General features: G+C 37.0%; 1 protein-coding gene across 1 annotated transcript; it reads right to left on the bottom strand.

Moving 5' to 3' along the window:
- Positions 1-9,801: 9,801 nt before the first annotated feature.
- On the bottom strand, positions 9,802-10,475 carry LOC135587550 (uncharacterized). Its single transcript, XM_065079106.1, has one exon. It carries the CDS (start codon positions 10,398-10,400, stop codon positions 9,969-9,971), a length of 432 nt encoding a protein of 143 aa, XP_064935178.1. The 5' UTR covers positions 10,401-10,475; the 3' UTR covers positions 9,802-9,968.
- Between the last annotated feature and the right edge of the window lie 12,054 nt (positions 10,476-22,529).

Raw genomic sequence — 22,529 nt, 5'->3', positions numbered from 1 at the left:
CGAGCTGGCTATTAGTCATACATATCAGAACTTCTTTTTACTTAGTGAATTATTATCTCCATAATAATTTACTCGACTCATCGATTGCCGACGTACTAGGCCACTACGCTGTAGTCCCTAGACGATATAGGGGAATCCAATCTATTAGACATGTCTGTCCTCAGTTACTGTGTACCTATAGTCCCTCATCCATGTAATATCCTAGAGATCGTATACCGTGCATGGTGTTGTCAGACCCATATGGTTTTTGCTTGAGTCTCGCTCTAATCAGATTCTCCCGAAGAATTCTTTTTCTCTCAATCTGAATGACCCTGGCTAGGGATTTGTCTGAGCAAGAACACATGATATATTCCTCTCATGATACTAAGAGCAGATGATCCTCTATCGACATTCAATAGCCCTCGTAAGGTTGGCTATCACTTCTGATGACCGGCTGTGCTAGATCTAGAACATCTAGACCTATAAGTCCGGTATCAAAGAGTAGAGTACTCATACATGACATCTTTAGTGACTCAAGTTTAAGGACTAGATAAACCGCTAGGACTAGGGAATCACTATATAACAATAAAGCATCATCAACCATCCAGCATTCTATGAGCGGATCAATCAGTGAACTCATTCTCCAATGAGCACATTGTAGCCCTAGTGTCCTCACATAAGCAACTATGAGATCAGCCACCTCCATCATATTTACGGGTATATAGTAAACTAGTCCATCCGGTTATCTCAATGTCTCTCTCGAATAACCTATGACCGGGATTATTTATGGTATATGTTTAAAGGTGAATCGGTCTCATTATCGTGATCTCATCACGATCCGATTCCTATTACACAGATCCATGGACATCACTATATATATATATATATATATATATATATATATATATATATATATATATATATATATATATATATATATATATATATATATATATATATATATATACGTGATTGGCATATTGGGCACCTATAACTAGCATGATATGAAACTTCCACACCTATAAATCTAGTATCAAAGAGTGTAAAAATCATACAGAACATCCTTGGTGTCTCAAGTCTAAGGACTAGATACACCACTGAGATGACGAAATCATTGTTTGACAATAAGGTATCATCAACTATCCAGCATTTCGTGAGCGGATCAATCAGTAAACTCATTCTTTATTAAGCACTTATGCGGTATCCCTAGTGTCCCCACATGAGTAGCTATGAGACTAGCTACCTCCATCATATAAACGGATATACAGCATACCAGTCTATCTGGTCATCTCGTTGTCCCTCTCAAGTGACTTATGATTGGGATTATTTAGGGTCTATGTTTAAAGGTGAATTGGTCTCATTATCGTGATCTCATCACAATCCGATTCATAGTGCGTAGATCCATGTACATCACAATATAGGTAACATGCAAGATAAAATGATAAAAATACTAAATAATATAATAAGCAAAAATAATGTATATCATGTCACACGTGCCATCACTTACTTGATTGGCTTGTAGGGCACCTATGACTAACAATCTCTCACTTGATCAAAAGCCAATCACCTATGTGTCTGATCTTCATCAGACCCCTATGACACTCAAAGACAATAGCTTTGTTAGTGGCTCTATAATGTTATATTTGTTGAATCTCGAATTTTGATGATGAAATCAATTGATTTATGATCTAATCCATGTGTTGAGAAAAGTGATGCATGACTAACTATGATGATGAAAAGATAAAACAATTAGAGAATTAAACATTGGGCCGGAGTCAAAGATTGGGTATCAGGCCGGAAGAATCGAACAATGCGCTAAGAACAAATGGATCGGGCGTTACATCGAAGGTTCAGATGATGCACTAAAAGCTCATTGGGTGTTTGTCAGGAGTTCATCGGAAGTTCACCAGAAGTTCGGATAAACAATTGACATGCCGAATAATTGAGATTGCTAGTATTGTAATTATTTTAGCCTTAATTATCGTAGTTAGGTTTCAATTTGAGTTAGTTTGGGGAGTAATCCTACGAACTCATTTGGGGCCACTAGGCCCAAATTAGGGCTAAATTGGAGCCACGATAGGTGGTGGCACTACTAGGACTAATGGTGGAATCGCTTGAGGCTCGACCTCCCAAGTACTGATTAGGCGGTGGTATTGTCGGCAGTTAATGCTATCAAGCAATGGTATCGCCAAAGCCTAATCTCTGAGACTTTGTCAGTTTATTGTACCGCTTAGACTAGCGATAGTACCGCTAAAGTAGGGTTGTCAAGTGATAGTACCACCCAATAATGATAGTGGTACCGCTAGTACCTCAGAAACCCAAGATAAGATATATTTTGGTTCCTTTTTTAAAGTCATTTGAGGTCTATAAATACCCCAATTTTTCCTGATTGCCTAAACACAAAAAGTGAACAAAAAATTTATGATCTAAGTGAAAAAACGTTGTTATAATTTCTTGAGAGTTCCCTTCCTCTTTCCTAAGTATAATTTCTATTTAAGGGAGGGCTGAGAGAATCGTAAAGGTTATCTCCAAAAATTGTGAAAAGGAGAATAGAGCTATAAGAGAGTAGTTGATTTTTTATCCGTTGAAAGAAGTTCAATAGTGAAAATTAATAACCTCAACGAACAAGAAATCGAGGGTGGACATAAACCACTTTATATCGTACTTCTGCATATTGGTTGTTAGGCCTTTATCAGAAAGTTCATTTCATTGTTCTCAGCCTTTGCTAGGTAAAATGACAACATAGCACATTCTTTTTATGGATCCACGTGGCTGTGGAAAACTACTCCATATGGTGATGAACTTCCTGTCTTAAGTGCTGATTTTTCATTGGTTTTATCCAAGTTTACTTTCTTTTAGTATCGATTTATGTTGCTTTGGTTTATCAATTGGCCTACAGAGGAATAAATCTTGAAGTTGATTTAGGAAGATACCAAGGAACACGGAAATCTCCACAACCTACTGGAACTTATCAGCTAATGTTCTCTGTTCTCTAGTCTCCACAGCCAACTGGATAAAGCCATTTTTGTTGGAAGTTACTTTCTCTACGCAGCATGTTCTTTGCGCTTTGTGAGTTTGATTTATCATGTTTTCGAAATGGAGATGCAATCTTAGTGGTCAACCACACTGTTTTGACCTCTTGAATCAACCAGAACCAGTTTAGACTTGCTTACTTCTTAGGAGAAACTGCAGAATTGAATAGTTCTTCTATCATCGCATCATCAATAGAGGGATACAGAACAACATTAACATTTAGCATGTTCGCTAGAAATATCTAGACAGAAGTACAAACCTATATTTGTTGGGTTCTTTAACATAAATCAAACAATTATTTTATAGAATTAAAACCGAATTTTGGTCCAAAAATAAACTTAATAGATCCAAAATAATGAATTAAGAATGTTTTTATAAAATTTATTAAATCTATTATAATATGCATAAAATCCTACAACAATTAGGAAATATATTAACATGGAAGCATACCTGATGAATCCATTAGAGTATTTTCTAAATTAATTGGTGATTTGGTTTTTCAATTGCAAGTATTCTTAAAAACTTTAGATTTCTCCGTGAAGAGAAACTTTATTCGATACTGCAACCGGGGACCATAACCTTATTTATAGTCATGACTGATGAATCTACAATTATAATTATATTCATAATTGATGAATTTATAATTATGCCTCAAGAGTTTCATATTCCTAACTTATCTCATCATTAAGTTAGAAATATGACTGATGATATCCACACAATTAATTTTTATAATAATAATTATGTCCCTTAGCCAAATAACTTTACTTTAATTGGATCACTTTAATTTTGGCTAATAAAAAATAATGGCTTAACATATTTAATTATATCCCTTAAAATTCTAACAATCTCCCACTAAGTCACATATGTATCCTTATAAATATACTATACTTTATGAGTTCAAAATTGTTGCCATTATTAAACAGGACATACAAAACAATCTCGTCCATTGACCATATTAATATAGGACCAAAGCGATCTTCGCTATATCAATCATAGCTAAACCCATCAATAATAACTAATATTAGCATAACCAAATGACATAGATCAATTATGAAATGTGTAGCATGAAAATTACATGAATGTGATATGTACATGTCAATTTTCAACTGGTCCAACTTTATCTTTATGAGATCATTAATAACTTTAATAGCTATAATGTACAAAGTAAAATAAACTGAAGCTTTATTTCTGATCAGAAAAATATCTGTACAAATATAGAATCTGGCATAGAACATATAACAAACATATGACAGACTCCCACTAAACTAAAGTTTTCTCAAATTCTGATATACCCATATGAGCAGTATGCTCATGAAAGACCTTGGGCAGTATAACTTTTGTGAGAGGATCTGTCAATATAAAGTTTGTTCCATAGTGTTCTATATAAATTTGTTTACTTTATACCCTTTCTTTCATAACTAGGAACTTGATGTCAATGTGCTTTGACTTAGTCGAGCTCCTATTGTTGTTAGAGTATAAAACAGCTGATTTGTTATCATAGTATATCTTTAGTGGTCTTTCAATCCCTTGTACTATTTGCAGCCCTATGACAAAATTCCTTAGCCAAATTCCATGATTGGACGCCTCAAAACATGCTACAAATTCCGCTGCCATAGTGGAAGAAGCAATAAGAGATTGCTTGGCACTACGCCAAGAAATCGCCCCACCAGCCAACATATAAATATAGCCCGAAGTGGATTTCCTACTGCCTTGGCATCCAACAAAATCGGAGTCAGAATACCCAATAATCTCCAAATGGTCTGATCTCCTATATGTGAGCATATGATCTTTTGTCTTCTTTAAATATCTCATGACTCTTTTAGCTGCCTTCCAGTGATCCATTCCAGGATTGGTTAAGTATCTGCCTAACACTCCAACAATGTACGCTATATCTGGACGCATACAAACCTGTGCATACATTAGACTCCCTACAACTGATGCATAGGGAATCTTCTGCATTTCTTGAGTTTTCAAATTTCCTTTAGGGCACTGATTGAGACTGAACTTGTCTCCCTTTGTGACTGGGGTGTCTCCTGATTTGCAATCTTGCATGTTAAACCTTTTGGGTACTTTATCGATATAGCTCCTTTGTGATAATCCTAGAATGCCCCGAGATCTATCTCAATGTATCTGGATTCCTAATACAAAAGAGGCGTCACCAAGATCTTTCATCTCAAAATTTCTAGATAGAAATCTTTTGGTTTCTTGCAATAAGCCTATATCATTTGTGGCAAGCAGAATATCATCCACATACAATATCAGGAAAATGGATTTGCTCCCATTGAGTTTGTGATACACACAATCATCAACAACATCCATCTCAATATCAGGAAAATGGATTTGCTCCCACCGATGGGATGCTTGTTTTAGTCCATAGATGGATTTTATCAATTTACAAACCATTTTCTTTGGGTCTCCTAACACAAAGTTTTCTGGTTGTACCATATAAATTATTTTATTAATGTTTTCATTGAGAAATGCTATTTTAACATCGATCTGATGAAGCTCTAAATCAAAATGTGCGGCTAGAGCCATAATTGTCCTAAAAGAGTCCTTCGTTGAAACTAGAGAGAATGTCTCTTTAAAGTCAATCCCTTCCATTTGAGTATAGCCTTTTGCCACAAGACGTGATTTATACCTCTCCACATTACCTTTAAAATCCCTTTTGGTTTTAAAAATCCATTTACAACCAATGGGTTTCACACCATCTGGTAATGGGACAAGTTCCCAAACTTTATTGTCTTGCATGGACTTATACTCTTGATTCATTGCTTCAATCCACTTATCCGAATTAGAATCCTCCATGGCTTGACGGAAGTTGATTGGATCATCTTCCATTATACCACTACTTTCTTCATGTTCTTGGAGAAATACTATATAATCATCCGAAATGGCACTTCTCCTTTCCCTAGTGGATCGTCGCAAAGGTGCTAGCTCTTGCAGCACAGATTCTTGAGGATATTGAGTTTGTTTATTATGAACAATTTGCTCGTACTGTATGGGAGTTGAAATAACTATATCCTTTTGAGATATAGATTTTGCCACATTAGTGGCAACTATATGAATCAGATCAGACTGAACCAATTCTTCCTCAAAGGTAAAGTCTTTAACCTTATTTCTCTCCCCAAACTCAATATCCTCAAAGAATCTTGCAATACCCATCTCAAAAATATTTTTTAATTTGGGATCATAAAATTTGTACCCCTTAGATCACTAAGAATAACCAAAAAGTAACTACTCACTGTTCGGGGTTCTAATTTATTTTCATTAGGCCTGTAAGGCCTTGCCTCAACTGGACAACCCCATACACGAAAGTGTCTTCGACTAGGCTTTCTCCTAGTCCAAAGCTCATAAGGTGTTTTTGCAGTTGCTTTAGTTGGTACTCTATTAAGAATGTAGACTGTAGTTTTTATTGCTTCTCCCCAGAGTGACTGGCACAGTATAGATTGAGGAATCATACTTCTTACCATGTCCTTAAGTGTGCGGTTTCGTCTTTCAGCTACACCATTCATGCTAGGTGACCTAGGTATTATATACCGAGGGACAATTCCACACTCCTCTAGGTATAAAACAAATGGTCCTGGACGTTGTTCAACTGAGGCATCATTTCTACCGTAATATTCCCCTCTATAGTCAGATTTGACGCTTTTTATCCTTTTGCTGAGTTGATTTTCAACTTCAGCTTTAAATGCTTTGAACATATCCAAAGACTGAGATTTTTCATGTATTAGATACAGGTATCCATGTCTAAAGTAATCATCTATGAATGATATGAAGTATTGTTGACCATTCCATAAGGTATAGGAAATGGCCCACAAATATCTATATGTATCAATTCTAAGACGTCTGTAGCTCTATATGCACCTGATCTCTTAGGTTTGGTTTGTTTACCTTTAATGCATTTAACACAAACATCTAAACCTAATAAATCAATGGGATCAAGAATCCCTTCTAACATAAGTCTTTCAACTCTATTTCTAGAGATGTGACCCAAACGTTTATGCCATAATACATCAGAATATTCAATTTTATGTTTAGTACCTCGCAATTCTGTATTCAGGGATTCATGATAGGATGCTATAGTATCAAGTAAATATAGATTGTCATAAGCCATAAGTGAACTAATTCCAATTATATTTGAATTTAAACACAAAGTAAACTGATTATTTCTAAATGAATAAGAATAACTAGATTTGTCCAAATAAGAAACAGAAATTAAGTTCCGTCTAAATGATGGTACAACAAAAGTGTCTTTCAAATCCAAATAATATATAGTACATAATAATAATCTAAATATGCATATAGCTTCCACATCTATCGATTTTTCATCCCCCACATAAATGCTTCTCTTAGCATTATTGGGCCTTTGATAGCTCAGGCAACCCTGCTTTAAAACACTGATGTTAGTAGTTGCACCGGAGTCTAACCACCAAGTGTTTCTAGGTACTGAAGTTAAATTGACTTCAGAACAAACCAAAGTAAGGAACGTACCTTTTTTAGCACGCCAAGCGTGATATTTGGCACAGTCCTTCAAATGCCCAGATTTTTTGCAGAAGAAACATGTATTATCCTTATTTTGTTTCTTCTGTACTGGACCCTTATCAGCCTCATTTTTTCCAGATTTATATTTTCTTTTCTTGCCCTTGTCCTTAGAGGTGTTGGCCAAGTTGGCACTTACAATCTTTTATTGCTTTAACCTTTCTTCTTCTTGCACACAATATGAAATAAGCTCATTAAGAGTTCATTTGTTCCTTTGGCGGTTATAACTGACCTTAAACTGATTGAATTGTGTAGGGAGAGATATCATAACTAAATGGACAAGTAAGTCCTCTGATAGGCTAAGCTTTAATGCTTTAAGCTTAGAAGCAAGATTAGACATTTCCATGATATATTCCCTTATATTTCCTTTGCCGTTGTATCTCATGGTAAATAAGCTTTGAAGTAGAGTGCTTGTTTCAACCTTATCGTTTTTAAGAAAATGCTTTTCTATTTCGGAAAGAAAATCTTTGGCCTTGGTAATCCCTTCGGATACTGCACCCCTAAAGGCTTCTGGAATGCCACGCTTAATTATCATAAGACTCATGCGACTAGGCCTGTCCCACTTCTCATATAGTCTCCTATCATCATGAGTACTATTTTTTGTAAGAGTAGCAGGTTGGTCTTCTCTTAGTGCAAGGTCCAGATCCATGCAGCCCAAAACGATCAGAATATTTTCTTTCCAATCCTTAAAGTTGGTTCTATTTAGAACTGGTACAGAACTGAGGTTAGCAGATATTGTTACAAGAGAACCTAAATAAAAGATCAATAGACAACCATAAATTATGCTCATATTTATTACCATAAACTTAATTAAATTCAAATAATGATATAACCCATCTCAAGATACCAAGTACAACATTAATATCTTGTCTTTGGACTTCAATATTAATTGCTAGTGGTAGTCTTGTTGTAATGATCAAACACTGATAATAAGGCATGTCAAATGAGAATCCCATCTTTGGATTGATTTATCATTTATATGTATAACTTTATAATTGTCACGTGTTTATCATTACAAGTATGTATAAAATCCTGTTAGTAATTAACCTTCCTTTGGACCGGGTAATTATCGCATAGATATAAATACATAATACATTTAATATTTTCATAAGAAATATTATATATGAGAGGTCACTTTGGTGACTTCATATTTTAGATTACTCAATCTAATATTAAACAATCACTAATTGAATTTGAACCATATTAGTTAAATTAGCTTGACCTTAATTTGTTGACTTAAAATATTTAAAGCATGTAAATCATTCAATTTATGTCAACAAACGAACCAACATTATGTTTAAACCAACATAATATTACAATAATATTATTAAACCAACATAATATTACAACAATATTATTAAACCAACATAATATTTCAATAATATCTAATTAATTAAATTCATATTAATTAGATAAAATCCAAAAAAGAATTTAAAAAAATTATGCCTTGTAGTGCAAAAAATGAATTTGCATATGAAAAGGAAAAGATACGAAGAGGAAAAGACATTTCAAAATTGAAGTGAAATAACATCAGAAAAAAAGGCACTGAACTAGATATGAAGCTTACTGTAGCATAATTATATAAAACCATCATTTTTCCATGATAGAACCAAATTACTTTAAAATACTGATGAAAATATCATTAAAATATATAAAAAAATAAGCTTAGATGTTCATCAATTATTGTAGGATAGCTCTGATACCAATGTTGGGTTCTTTAACATATCAAATATGAATCAAATAATTATTTTATAGAATTAAAACCGAATTTTGGTTCATAAACAAACTTAATAGATCCAAAACAATGGATTAAGAATGTTTCCATAAAACTTATTAAATCCATTATAATATGCATAAAATCCTACAACAATTAAGAAACATATTAACACGAAAGCGTACCTGATGAATCCATTAGAGTATTTTCTAAATTAATTGGTGATTTGGTCTTCCAATTGCAAGTATCCTTAAGAACTTTAGATTTCTCCTTGACAGGTGAAGAGAAACTTTATTCGATACTGCAACCGGGGACCATAACCTTATTTATAATCATGACTGATGAATCTACAATTATGATTATATTCATAATTGATGAATCTGCAATTATGCCTCAAGAGTTTCATATTCCTAACTTATCTCATCATTAAGTTAGAAATATGATTGATGGTATCCACACAATTAATTTTCATAATAATAATTATGTCCCTTAGCCAAATAACTTTACTTTAATTGGATCACTTTAATTTTGATAAATAAAAAATAATAACTTAACATATTTAATTATACCCATAAAAATCTAACAATATTTAGCACACATTGAGAAGTTTCCACCACGAAACATTGACAAATCAAGTAACAGGACAGTTTCAAATACTAGATTTATACGAACATCCACATGTCTTATAGTTGCTCTTCCTCTTCTAGTCTTCTGCCTCAAATGCCGGCACCGGGAAGCTGTCGGAGAGTCCAGTGCCAGTCTTGAAGGTGATCTTCCCGGAGGAGGGATCGTCGATGAACACTTCGACGACAGAGAGCCAGAGAAGTAGCTCCTTGGTCTTGACACCTGTGATCTTCTTCAGCTTGCGTTGCTCCACGAAGGCGGTCACCTCGGTGGCATAGGAGACGTGCTGCTTGATCTTCTTGAACGTGTGCTCTATCTTCTTCTTCTGGACGAGCCACATGAATCCACTTGCGCGGTGGTAGCCGAACTCCTGGACGTCCTCCAGGGGTAGCAGTCCCTTGGGGAGGCCCAGCTCTTGGAGTAGTTGCATGGATTTCTTCTTACAGAGGGCAAGATCTCCATGGTAGACCTCGGCCTCAGCCTTGTAGTTCTCGATCATCTGCATCGCCATCCTCGCTAACTAGCTTGGACTATCAACACCGAGAAACGAACTAACGAAGAAAAAGAAAGCTTTAGGGGATGAGAAGGCTCAAGGCTGGTGGTGAAAGATGGAGGAGAGGTGGAAGAATTTATAGGACGGGACTGCTGCCACAAACAACAGTCTTTGGACCAATGCATTGGCAAAGGAAGTCAACTTCGATGGGCTACTTCTCGCTGCATTCTTGACTTTGGATGATTTAGCTGTGACAGCCTGAAATCGTCTCCCGTGGATCTGACGTCCTAACGTAAATGCAACGTAGCATTTACGTTGCAGGCGCAGTTTGGTTGGAAGTTGGACGTCTACGCCAATCTCTGTGTTTATTTGAATGTCAATGGAAGTAGGAGCGGTGTAATAATAATACCTTAAACAAGACGTTAAAATGTTGTCGCGGTCAACTTGAGGTTGAATTGCTCTTTTCGATTAGTCAACGTTGGAGTTCGGCTTAGCTCAAACATTCTAATTATATATTTTATTATACAAATAATGTAGCTGGCTATAGTCTAGTCTTGGCACTCATGTTGCAAGCCTTGACCCAAATCCAACATCTCCATCAATCTCATATACTAATTTTATGTGGCAGGAGCAAGACTGGTTCAAGTGGCGACAATTGGCTCCTTCCAAATTGAGGCTGACTTCCCTAGTAAATGTCGAGTTGGAGGTTTGGCTTCATGCATTTTGCTTTGGATTGTTTTTCTTTTCTATATATTAAAGTCTTCTTTTTGATATGTTTGTATGCAATAATCTGAAATGAACATTTTACACAAATGAAAGTGAAGGAACAATCACAAGTAAGATCAAGAATACCCAAGTTTGATCACAATTTTGTATAAATAATATTTCACATTTTGTGGGAGCATCAAATTTTAGAAGCAATTGGTTTTACCCATTCAAACTTGAAATAACATTAAACTATTAATTAAAAATATTTTAGTGTAAATTTATAATAATATACTTATCAGACTATTGGGCTGACAGCCCATATTCAACCCAAGATGGGCTTTATCAGTCCACAGCTTACCCCCTCTTAATCTAACCCTAATTTATATTAGCGGGGGTATGGTGACTATAAAAAGAGGTAGAAAAAGATAACAACGAGGTAGTTTTTGGCAACCATGAGATTCTAAAGAAAAGGAGGAGAACAAGGCAGAAAAGGAAGAGAAAGAAAAGGAAAACGACAAGGACAACACAGAGAGACTGTTCTCAATCATCTAGTAGTACTTTCATCTCAAGTTAGATTAGATCTATAGTAGATTCTTATTATGATTACTTAGGGAGAATTAAGGAGGATTTAGATATTATACACAATGACGTGATCCTTGTATCCCAATTATTCTCTTGTGATTGTTGCTAGGGTTTTGAGCAAGAGATTGAGATTTGTATATTCATTATTATTATAGTGGATTATCTCTAGTTTGCTCCGTAGTTTTAACTCTTCACATTGAAGGAGTTTTTCATGTATATCTTGGTGTTCTATTTAATTATGGTTACATTTAATTCCGCTGTGTGTTATGGTCTGCTAGTATTTATTCATATACAAAAGTTTATTTCATTTTATATCCCAATAGGGTTGTAGTGATTTAATTTTTGTATTTAAACATGGAGGCAAGTAATGTTTCTCGCATGATTAGTTTAAATGGAAACAATTGGATGATATGAAAACCAAGAATGGAAGATCTCTTGTATTGCAAAGATTTGTATGGACCTTTGTAGGGGGATAGTGCAAAACCCACAACTATGACAGATGATGAGTGGAAGAGGTTAGATCGAAAAACAGTTGGGTTTATTCGATATAGGCTTGATGATAGTGTCTTTCACCATGTTTCTATTGAAAGTTCTGCATACTCTCTTTAAAAAAAATTGGAAGGTCTCTATGAAAGAAAAACAGCCGGTAACAAATCTTTTTTTATTAGAAAACTTATGAACCTAAAATATAGAGAGGGTGCTTCTATTGCTGAGCATTTAAATGAAATGTAGAGTATTACTAACTAGTTATCCTCTATGAAAATGTCTATTGATGATGAGTTGCAGGCATTGTTATTTCTCAGTTTATTACCATAAAGTTGAGAGACACTGGTGGTTTCCCTCAGTAATTCTGCACCAGATGGTGTTGTCACCATGAGTCAAGTAACAAGTAGTTTTTTGAATGAGGAGTTGAGAACAAATAATTTAGCAACATCTTAGAATGATTCACAAGCACTTATCTCAGATAATAGAGGAAGGTCAAAGTCTACACGCATTGGTAGAAGCAAGTCAAGATCAAGAAAAGATATTGTTTGCTATAACTGTGGTGAGAAAAGACATTACAAGAATCAATATAAGCAACTTAAGAAGAACAAAAAAAAGGGAAAAGAAGTGGAGTCTACAAAGTCAAAAGATAATATCACAACTATAGTGCAGGGTGGTGATTATTTGATTTTGTCTCCTTTTGATGATATTTTTTCTTATATGTGTTAGGATCTTGAGTGGGTGATTGACACAAGTGCTTCTTATCATGCTACACCATGGAGGGATTTTTTTGCTACATATAGGTTTGGAAATTTTGGTGTTGTCAAGATGGGCAACTATGGCACAGCAGACATCATTGGTATGGGTGATATCTATTTAAAGACCAACGTTGGCTGTAAGTTAGTGCTTAAGGATGTGAGGCATGTGGTTAACTTGAGGTTGAATTTAATTTCAGTTGGAAGACTAGATGATGAAGACTACGATAGCAGATTTTACAAAGGGCAATAAAAGCTCAATAAGGGTTGTGGAAAGAAATGTCATACTTTGTACAAGTTGTAGGCTAAAGCTTGTGGTGAGCAGTTAAATGCTATAGAGAAAAACTTTAGCATTGAGTTGTGGCATAGGCGATTGGGACACATGGGCTGCAAGCTCTTTCCAAGAGAGAGATATTGCCATACCTCAGAAGTACACATTTGAACCTTTGTATTGATTGTTTGGTTGGTAAATAACATATAGTTTTATTTGCTAGTCCTGCTATGTCTAGAAAAATGTATGCCTTAGACCGTGTTTATACAGCTATATGTGGTCCTTTGAGGACAAAAACTCCTAGTGGATCTGTTGATGTTCCTGGTATAAGTGGTGCACTTTATTTTATCACTTTTATAGATGATTTTTCTAGGAAAGTTTGGGCCTATGCTTTGAAGACCAAAGATCAGGTGATTAATGTCTTCAAAGAGTTTCATGCCAGGGTTGAAAGGGAGATATAAAGATAATTGAAATGTATAAGATCAGATAATAGTGGTAAGTACACAGGATTATTTAATGATTATTGCAAGTCACATAGGATATAACATGAGATGACAGTTCCTGGTATACCTCAACATAATGCAATTACAAAGAGGATGAACCGTACCATCATAGAAAAGATCAGATGTATACTTTCATAGGCCAAGCTACCCAAAAGGTTTTGGGATGAGGCTTTGAGGACTGTAGTTGATGTGATCAACTTGTCACTATGTACAACCTTAGATGGTGATGTTGCAGAGCATGTATAGTCAGGGAAAGATGTTTCCTACGGGCATTTGAGAGTGTTTGGTTGTCCTGCATTTGCACATGTTCCAGACAATGAAAGGTCCAAGCTGGATGGTAAGACTAAAGAATGTATTTTTCTTGGTTACTCACATGATCTGTTTAGTTACAGGCTTTGGGATCTAGAAAAGCAAAAGGTGTTCAGAAGTAGAGATGTGGTCTTATTTGAGGATCAAACCTTTGAGGATTTGAAGAAGAAGACACAAGCCAAGACTTATACAGAAGGATTAGCAGATTGTGACCCAGTTACTCCTCTAGTATATTAGGGTGATGGGGGAGATATGCAAGAAGATGGTGTAGAGTCTGATGTTGATCTACCTACAAAACATGTTGAGCAAGAAGAAGTTGAAGAGTAACTTTCCGTAGAACCTCAGTTGAGAAGATCTTCTAGGCAACGTCAACCTTCCAGAAGATACTCTACAGAAAAGCAGAGATGTTGTCTTATTTGAGGATCAAACCTTTGAAGATTTGAAGAAGAAGACATAAGCCAAGACTTATACAGAAGGATTAGCAGATTGTGACCTAGTTACTCCTCCAGTATATTAGGGTGATGGGGGAGATGTGCAGGAAGATGGTGTAGAGCCTGATGTTGATCTACCTACAAGACATATTGAGCAAGAAGAAGTTGAAGAGTAACTTTCCGCAGAACCTCAGTTGAGAAGATCTTCTATGCAATGTCAACCTTCCAGAAGATACTCTACAGATGAGTATGTGATACTTACTGATGCAGGTGAACCAGAGAGTTACCAGGAAGTAGTTGAAAGTGAGTAGAAAGAGAAATGGTTAGTTGCTATGCAGGAAGAGATGGATGCTCTTCAGAAGAACCACACTTACGATTTGGTACTACTACCAAATGGAATAAAGGCCTTGAAGAACAAGTGGGTTTTTAAGTTGAAAACTTAAGAATATTATTCTCAACCAAAGTACAAAGTTAGATTGGTTGTGAAAGACTTTGGTCAAAAGAAATGTATTGACTTTGAAGAGATTTTTTCTTCTAATGTTAAAATTGTTTCTATTCGTGTTGCTCTTGGTATTACTGCTAGCCAGGACTTGAAGGTTGAGTAGTTAGATGAGAAGACAACTTTCCTTCATGGTGATTTGGAGGAGGAAATTTATATGGAGCAACCAGAAGGCTTCAAAGTCAAAGTTAAAGAGAATTTTGTCTATAAGTTGAAGAAGAGCTTATATGGGCTGAAGCAAGATCCAAGACAGTGATACAGAAAGTTTGATTCATTTATGACAAAAAATAGATATAAAAGAACGACTTCAGATCATTATGTGTACATCAAATGGTTTAGTGAGAATTTTATTATTCTCTTACTTTATATTGATGACATGCTTATTTTGGGGAAAGATATGTTTATAATTGACAGGTTGAAGAAGGAATTAAGTGAGTCTTTTGCAATGAAGGACATGGGGCCAACAAAGCAAATACTGGGTATACAGATTTCTCATGATAGGAAAATAAGAAGGTTTGGTTATCACAGGAGAAGTACATCGAGAAAGTATTGGAAAGATTTAGTATGAGCAATGCAAAACTAGTTGGTTCTCCTCTTGTAGGTCACTTCAAGTTGTGCTCAAAATAGAGTCCGTCAAGTGATGAGGAGAAGGAAAAGATGCAAACGGTTCCTTATGCTTCAGTAGTTGGAAGTTTAATATATGCGATGGTATGTACGAGGCCGAACATCGCATATGCAATGGGTGTTACTAGCAGATTTCTTGCAAATCCAAGCAAAGAGCACTAGGCAGTAGTGAAGTGGATTTTTAGATATCTCAGAGGGATCTCTAAGGTTTATTTAAGCTTTGGAGGTAGACCACCTGTGTTGATAGGTTACACAGATACAGATATGGCAAGAGATATAGATACGAGGAAGTCCATTTCAGGTTATGTACCTACTTTTGTAGGGGGAGCTATGTCATGACAATCTAGGTTACAAAGGTGTATTACTCTCTCTACCATAGAAGCAGAATATATTACTGCTACAGAGGTATGAAAAGAAATGTTATGGATGAAATAATTCTTACAAGAATTGAGGCTGAAACAAGAAAATTATGTGGTGCATTGTGACAGTTAGAGTATCATCCATTTGTGTAAGAACCCAATGTTTCATTCCAAGTCAAAGCATATAGATGTTAGATACCATTGGATTCGAAATGTATTTGAAGAGAAGTAGTTGCAACTTCAAAAAATTCACACAGATGACAATGGAGCAGACATGTTGACAAAGACCTTACCAAAAGAAAGACAGGAGATATGCCGATAGCTAGTCGGCATGGCTTCACATTGATGAGTTATGGGATAGCATCCCCCCTTATGGGCTAAAGGGGGAGGTTGTTGGGCTGACAGCCCATATTCAGCCCAAGATAGACTTTATTAGCCCACAGCTCACGCCCTCTAAACCTAACCCTAATTTATATTAGGGGGAGAGGTGTGGTGGCTATAAAAAGAGGCAGAGAAAGGTAGCAATGAGGTAGTTTTTGGCGGCCACGGGATTCCAAAGAAATGAAGGAGAACAAGGTAGAAAGGAAGAGAAAGAAAGGGAAGAAGACAATGACAACACAGAGAGGCTGTTCTTAATCATCTAGTAGTGCTTTCATCTCAGGTTAGATCAGATCTATAGTAGATTCTTACTATAATTACTTGGGGAGAATTAAGGAGGATTTAGATATTGTGCATAGTGACGTGGTCCTTGTATCCCAATTATTCTCTTGTAATTGTTGCTAGGGTTTTGGGTAAGAGATTGAGATTTATATATTCATTATTATTATAGTGGATTATCTCTAGTTTGCCCCGTGATTTTTACCCTTTACATTAAAGGGGTTTTCCACATATATCTTAGTGTTTTATTTTATTGTGGTTCCATTTAATTCCCGTATGTGTTATAGCCTGCTAGTATTTATTCATATACAAAAGTTTATTTCACTTTATATCCCATCATAGACCTTTATAAGTTAGTCTAATTTTTTTTTATCAACTTTTAATGTAAGTCAAGATCAAACATTACAATTGATGTGATTGACCTATAGTTATTAGAATTGAATCAAAAAATAACCTGATCAAAATGGTAGAAAGAAAAGATAAGATACTAAGTTAGAGAGGATTTGAGGGATGATGAGGAGCTTAGAGAGAGTCACCTCAAGCTTGTTCATATTAAAATTCATTATAAACTAAGAAACAAAATCTGGTAGGGACTGAAGTACAAGGTCTAAGTACAGGTCATCCTCTAGAACCATTCATAGACTTGCGTGTTTCTCGATCCACTTAATGATCTTAAGGACATGGTTTTGAACTGGTGTCCCCTTAGTTATCCTAGCACGAAAGAAACTCTAGGATATCTCATATCGTTGAGTCCTTCCCTATTCCTCAAATAATTTACGGAGATATAAGAGAATGAATCTAGCATCTATCTTTTCATGCTGTCTCTATAACTCAAGAATTATAAAGCCTAACATATAACACTGAGCAAGAGTGGAGTCATCTATACACTTCACATAGTGAGCGATCTCATCCTCGCTTGCCCTTTCCTCGGGCATAGGCATTACTGTATCAAGGATATACGTGATTTTTTCCGCCGTGAGAACGATTCTCAAGTTGCGGAGCCAATCGGGGTAATTTGGACCAGTGAGGCAGTTGACATCAAGTATGTCACGTAAGAGATTTGAATGTGACATATTTTTAAAAATAAAAAATAATAAAAATAAATAACATGCAGATTTTGGAGAAAAATAAATAATTAAGGTATGAACTTCTATCTTAATCTACTTCCACTATTTTCTCACGAATCATACAACTCCCTCCGGTATGTGAATTGGAGACCCCTGGCAGATCTCTAGTGGGGATCGAGATCCAATCGGTGTCTTAACGTAACCTCGAGTGACTCGACTAATTACGCTAAGCCTGTAAAGGTTGGTAACTCTTGCCAATCACAACTCCTTGTGATTCCTATCCTATTCGGCTTTCGAACCACCATGGCCTCGAGTGACTTGACCAACCATAGTGTTCAGTTAAGTCATCACCATCATTACAAGATGAGTCTGATTCGATAATATACCATCGAGTGACTCGACCAAGCATACAATGTCTTAAAGTCAACAGTTACATCTCTATGTCGTAGGCAAGATAGCGAATCGCGAAATAGGTGAGCCTCGAGTGACTCGACCAACTTAACCTATGTCGAGAATTGGTCCCTACCTATAACGATGGAAGGCCACATGGGTCAATCTAATTACCTCACGTTTACCGACTTAATATTATAAAGAGAGGGAATTTTTAATTTGGTCTCCTAATATAACATGTCACACACATACATATTTAATATATATCTATATCGTATGCAAATATTATATATATATATATATATATATATATATATATATGGTAGGTGTATAAATAATCACACATCAAATGAGCAATCATATCAAATGATTATGGACCACATCCTAATGTGATCAGGCCCGAGCTAGTGGGCCTAATCACCCACATTAAGATATATGTGTGCGGTGGCGCATCTCCTTGCCCTGTGATCCTCCATCTCGTCATCGTCGGTTCCGTCGACATCTCGACGCATCTCCATGCGTCGCAATCGTCCATCTAGGCCTCGTGGGTCTCGCTATCATTTTCACGCTCCCACTACGCCTCCTCGTGTTATTACAACTTAATCATATGCACGTAGGCTCAAAAATAAACGAGAAATAAATTAGTGGCTTGCAGGCCCCAATAATAATAATAATTACATGTGCACACACATCACACGATCCATGATCATCATTCCATCTCATACATCATATATAATAATCAATTAAACCTTTTAATTAATTGATATTTTCTGTAATCATGGACATGTATAGAATTTTCTGAATTGTGAAGGATATTTTCATAATTTGGATAGACGAACATAACTATAATTCTTAAATTCATAGGGGCAAAACTGACTTTTTATCTAAAAAACCAAAACCCCTTTCTCCGCTGCTTGCTATGGTCACCGACACCCTTGTCGGTCCTCTATGGCAGGGGGCAGGGGCGCCACCCTTGCTCGTGGGCAGCTCTGCTCGCAGGCGGGCACCTTTATTGGGGCTCGCGCGTAGGCCCAATGGCGGAAGGCACCACTTGCGCTCGCGGGCCTAATGCTCATGCGTAGGCTACTAGTGCGGTGCCTCTACCCGCGGGCGCAGCGCTCGAGGCATCGTTGCTCCGTCGGGATAGCGCCCCCTATGCGCCTTGCTTCCCGTGCGAGTAGTTTCCCCCGCGGGTGCAGGGCCCACAAGCGCTGCCCCTTGGTGGGGCAACGCCCGTAGGCAGTGCCCCCATCGGTGTAGTGCCCGCCCCTACTGGCAGCACTCCTGGGTGCTTGTCATAGGTAGGCCGCCAGTCATCGGTAGCCAGCAACAAGCTGCCTGCACGCAGATGGCCAAGGCTATAAGTAGCCTTTGGCCTCTTTTGTGTGGGCAACAAGAGCAACAACAGTTGCTGCCCTTTCTCGCCTTTGGTGTAAATGATCTTGACCACAAAATTCTACCTAAAACATAACACATGCAGTTCAAAATCAATCTATCGCATGAACAACCTGGCTCTGATACCACTGTAGGGAAATCTAGGGCTGATATCACATGCCAAATCGAAGAACATGAAACAAAAAAGCCCCAAATCTCCCAATACGTGTTCGTCGTTATGCGTAGATTGGTGCGCAAAAACTCACGACACAAAAAACCACATGTGAGACAGTTGGGTTACCTAGGGAGATCATATACCCTGAATCCCTACAGATCTGAAGGAGTGGATGAAGGAGGTCAGGCGTCATTCTCTCTAGAGATGATCCACACAATAGGGCTACAACGACGCTCCTCAAATCCCCAAGCCTACTATCTATGGAGGAGAAGAGGAGAGGAGAATAGGAGGTGGCTACTAGGAATCCCAAGCCTTTGGCCCTTTAGTTCCCTCCTATTTATAGGGTCCCTTAGTTAACCCTAATGGATCCTACCCTATTGGGTATTGGATCTCTATCCAATTACCCAAGCCTCTTAAATTAGTGGGTCTCTACCGAATAATATCTTATTAGCTCTTATTGGATATCATCTATGGGATCCAATAAGTCATGGGCTTATTGGATATCCAATAAGATAGGGGCTCCAGCGGATATCTCATATCCGAACCTAAACTCGATGTAACACCTACCATATGTGTATGACCCTCTAGGCGTAATATCAAGTTGGCCATGAGTCATACCTATCAGAACTCATTTTGGCTTAGTGAATTATTATCTTCATAATAATTCACTCGACTCATCAACTACGAATGTACTAGGCCATTATGCCTAGTTCTCAAACGATACAGGGGAATCCAATCCTTTGGACCTATCTATCCTCAATTACTATGTACCTATAGTCCCTTATTCTTATAATATCCTCGAGATCATATATCGGGCATAGTACTGTTAGGCCCATACGGTTTCTCCTCGAGTGTCGCTGTAATCAGATTATCTCAGAGAACTCTTTCTCTCTCAATCCGAATGACATTGGCCAAGGATTTGTTTGTGCAAGAGCACATGAGATATTCCTCTCATGATACCGAGAGCGGAAGATCCTCTATCGACACTCAATAGCTCTCGTAAGGTTGGATGCCACTCCTAATAACTGACTATACTTGATCTGGAACTTCCAAACCTATATGTCCGGTATCAAAGAGTGGAGTACTCATATAGGATATCCTTAGTATCTCAAGTCTAAGGACCATATATACTACTGGGACTACGGAATCACTATCTGACAATAAGGCATCATCAATCATCCAGTATTCCGTGAGCAGATCAATCAGTGAACTTATTCTCCAATGAGCACCTGCACTGTATCCTTAGTGTCCCCACACAAGCGACTATGAGACTAGCTCTCTTCATCATATGGACGGGTGTCCAACACACCAATCTATTTGTTCTCTCGATATCCCATTCGAGGAACCTATGACGAGGATTATTTAGGGTCGGTGTTTAAAGGTGAATCGGTTTCATTATCATGATCTCATCACGATATGATTCCCATTGTATAAATCCACGAACATCACAATATATATGCATATATGCAACAATCAATATAAAGTGCTAAAAATGTCAAGATATAATAAGCAAAAAGAATGCGTATCATATCACACGTGTCATCACTCACGTGATTATCTTACAAGGCACCTATGACTAGTAGATACAAGGGAATCCAATCCAATGGACTTATCTATCCTTAGTTAACGTGTACCTATAGTCCCTCATCCATCTAATATCCCAGAGACCGTATATCGGGCATAGTGCTGTCAGACCCATACGATTTCTACTTGAATTTCGCTCTAATTGGATTCTCTTAGAGAACTCTTGCTCTCTCAATCTGAATGACCCTAGCCAAGGATTTGTTTGAGCAAGAATATATGGTATATTCCTCTCATGACACCGAGAGTAGATGATCCTTTATCATCACAAGAGGAACATTATATAATAGTTTGTTTATGCTAGCCACTACTCCACATATCATGAATGTAAGAGTGTCCAAGAGGAAACGAGAAGAGGTGAATAGTGTATACCTGTGGCATTGTAGGCTAGGTCACATCCATGAGGGAAGGATTCAAAAGTTGCTAAAGGATGGATATCTAGAGCCATTCAACTATGAGTCATATGCAACTTGCAAGCCTTATCTTTGTGGAAAACTAACCAACTCCCCTTTTAGTGGAACTAGAGAGAGAGCCACTAAACTGCTAGAACTCATACATAGTGATATATGTGGACCCATGTCAACCCATGTCATATGTGGTTACTCCTATTTTATTACTTTTATTGATGATTTCTCAAGGTATGAACATGTGTACTTGATGAAGTACAAGTCCAAGACTTTTGAGAAATTCAAAGAGTATAAGAATAAAGTGGAGAACCAGACTGGAAAGAGTATCAACACTCTTCGATCAGATCGAGGAGGTGAGTACTTGAGTACAGAGTTCACCCAATTCCTCAAGGACCATGGGATTCTATCCCAATGGGCACCTCCTTATATACCTCAGCTCAATAATATATCTAAAAGGAGGAATCATATACTGTTAGACATGATACGGTCCATGATGAGTTTCACTGACCTACCCATCTCATTCTGGGGATATGCCCTAGAGACCGCAGGTTAACTTATGAACAGAGTTCCAACTAAGTCAGTAGTGTCTACCCTATATGAGATATGGAAAGGAAAAAAGCCCGATCTTAAGGTTATTACAATTTTGGGCTACCCTGCTCACGTTAAAAGATGCAACCTCGATAAGTTGGAATCGAGGATGGAGCGATACAAGTTCATGTGATACCTCAAAGAAACTTGCGGATATTATTTATATCATCCCGAAGACCAAAAGGTCTTTATAGCCAAGAGAGCGATATTTCTTGAGAAGGAACAAATTCTTAGCAGAGATAGTTGGAGCATGATAGAGTTGAGTGAGATTCGGGAACCTAGCTCAAGCACCATTCCACACCCGAGTCTGTTCTCATTTTTGAAAATTTTATAAAGGCCTATTTGTAATATAGAGACCTAAATTTAAATATTAAAAATGTGATA

Source organism: Musa acuminata, chromosome BXJ1-1 (assembly GCF_036884655.1).
Source record: "Musa acuminata AAA Group cultivar baxijiao chromosome BXJ1-1, Cavendish_Baxijiao_AAA, whole genome shotgun sequence".
In the NCBI taxonomy this organism is placed as follows: Eukaryota; Viridiplantae; Streptophyta; class Magnoliopsida; order Zingiberales; family Musaceae; genus Musa; species Musa acuminata.
The sequence above is the reverse complement of the archived record's forward strand: the minus strand, read 5'-3'. Positions and strand labels throughout refer to the sequence as shown.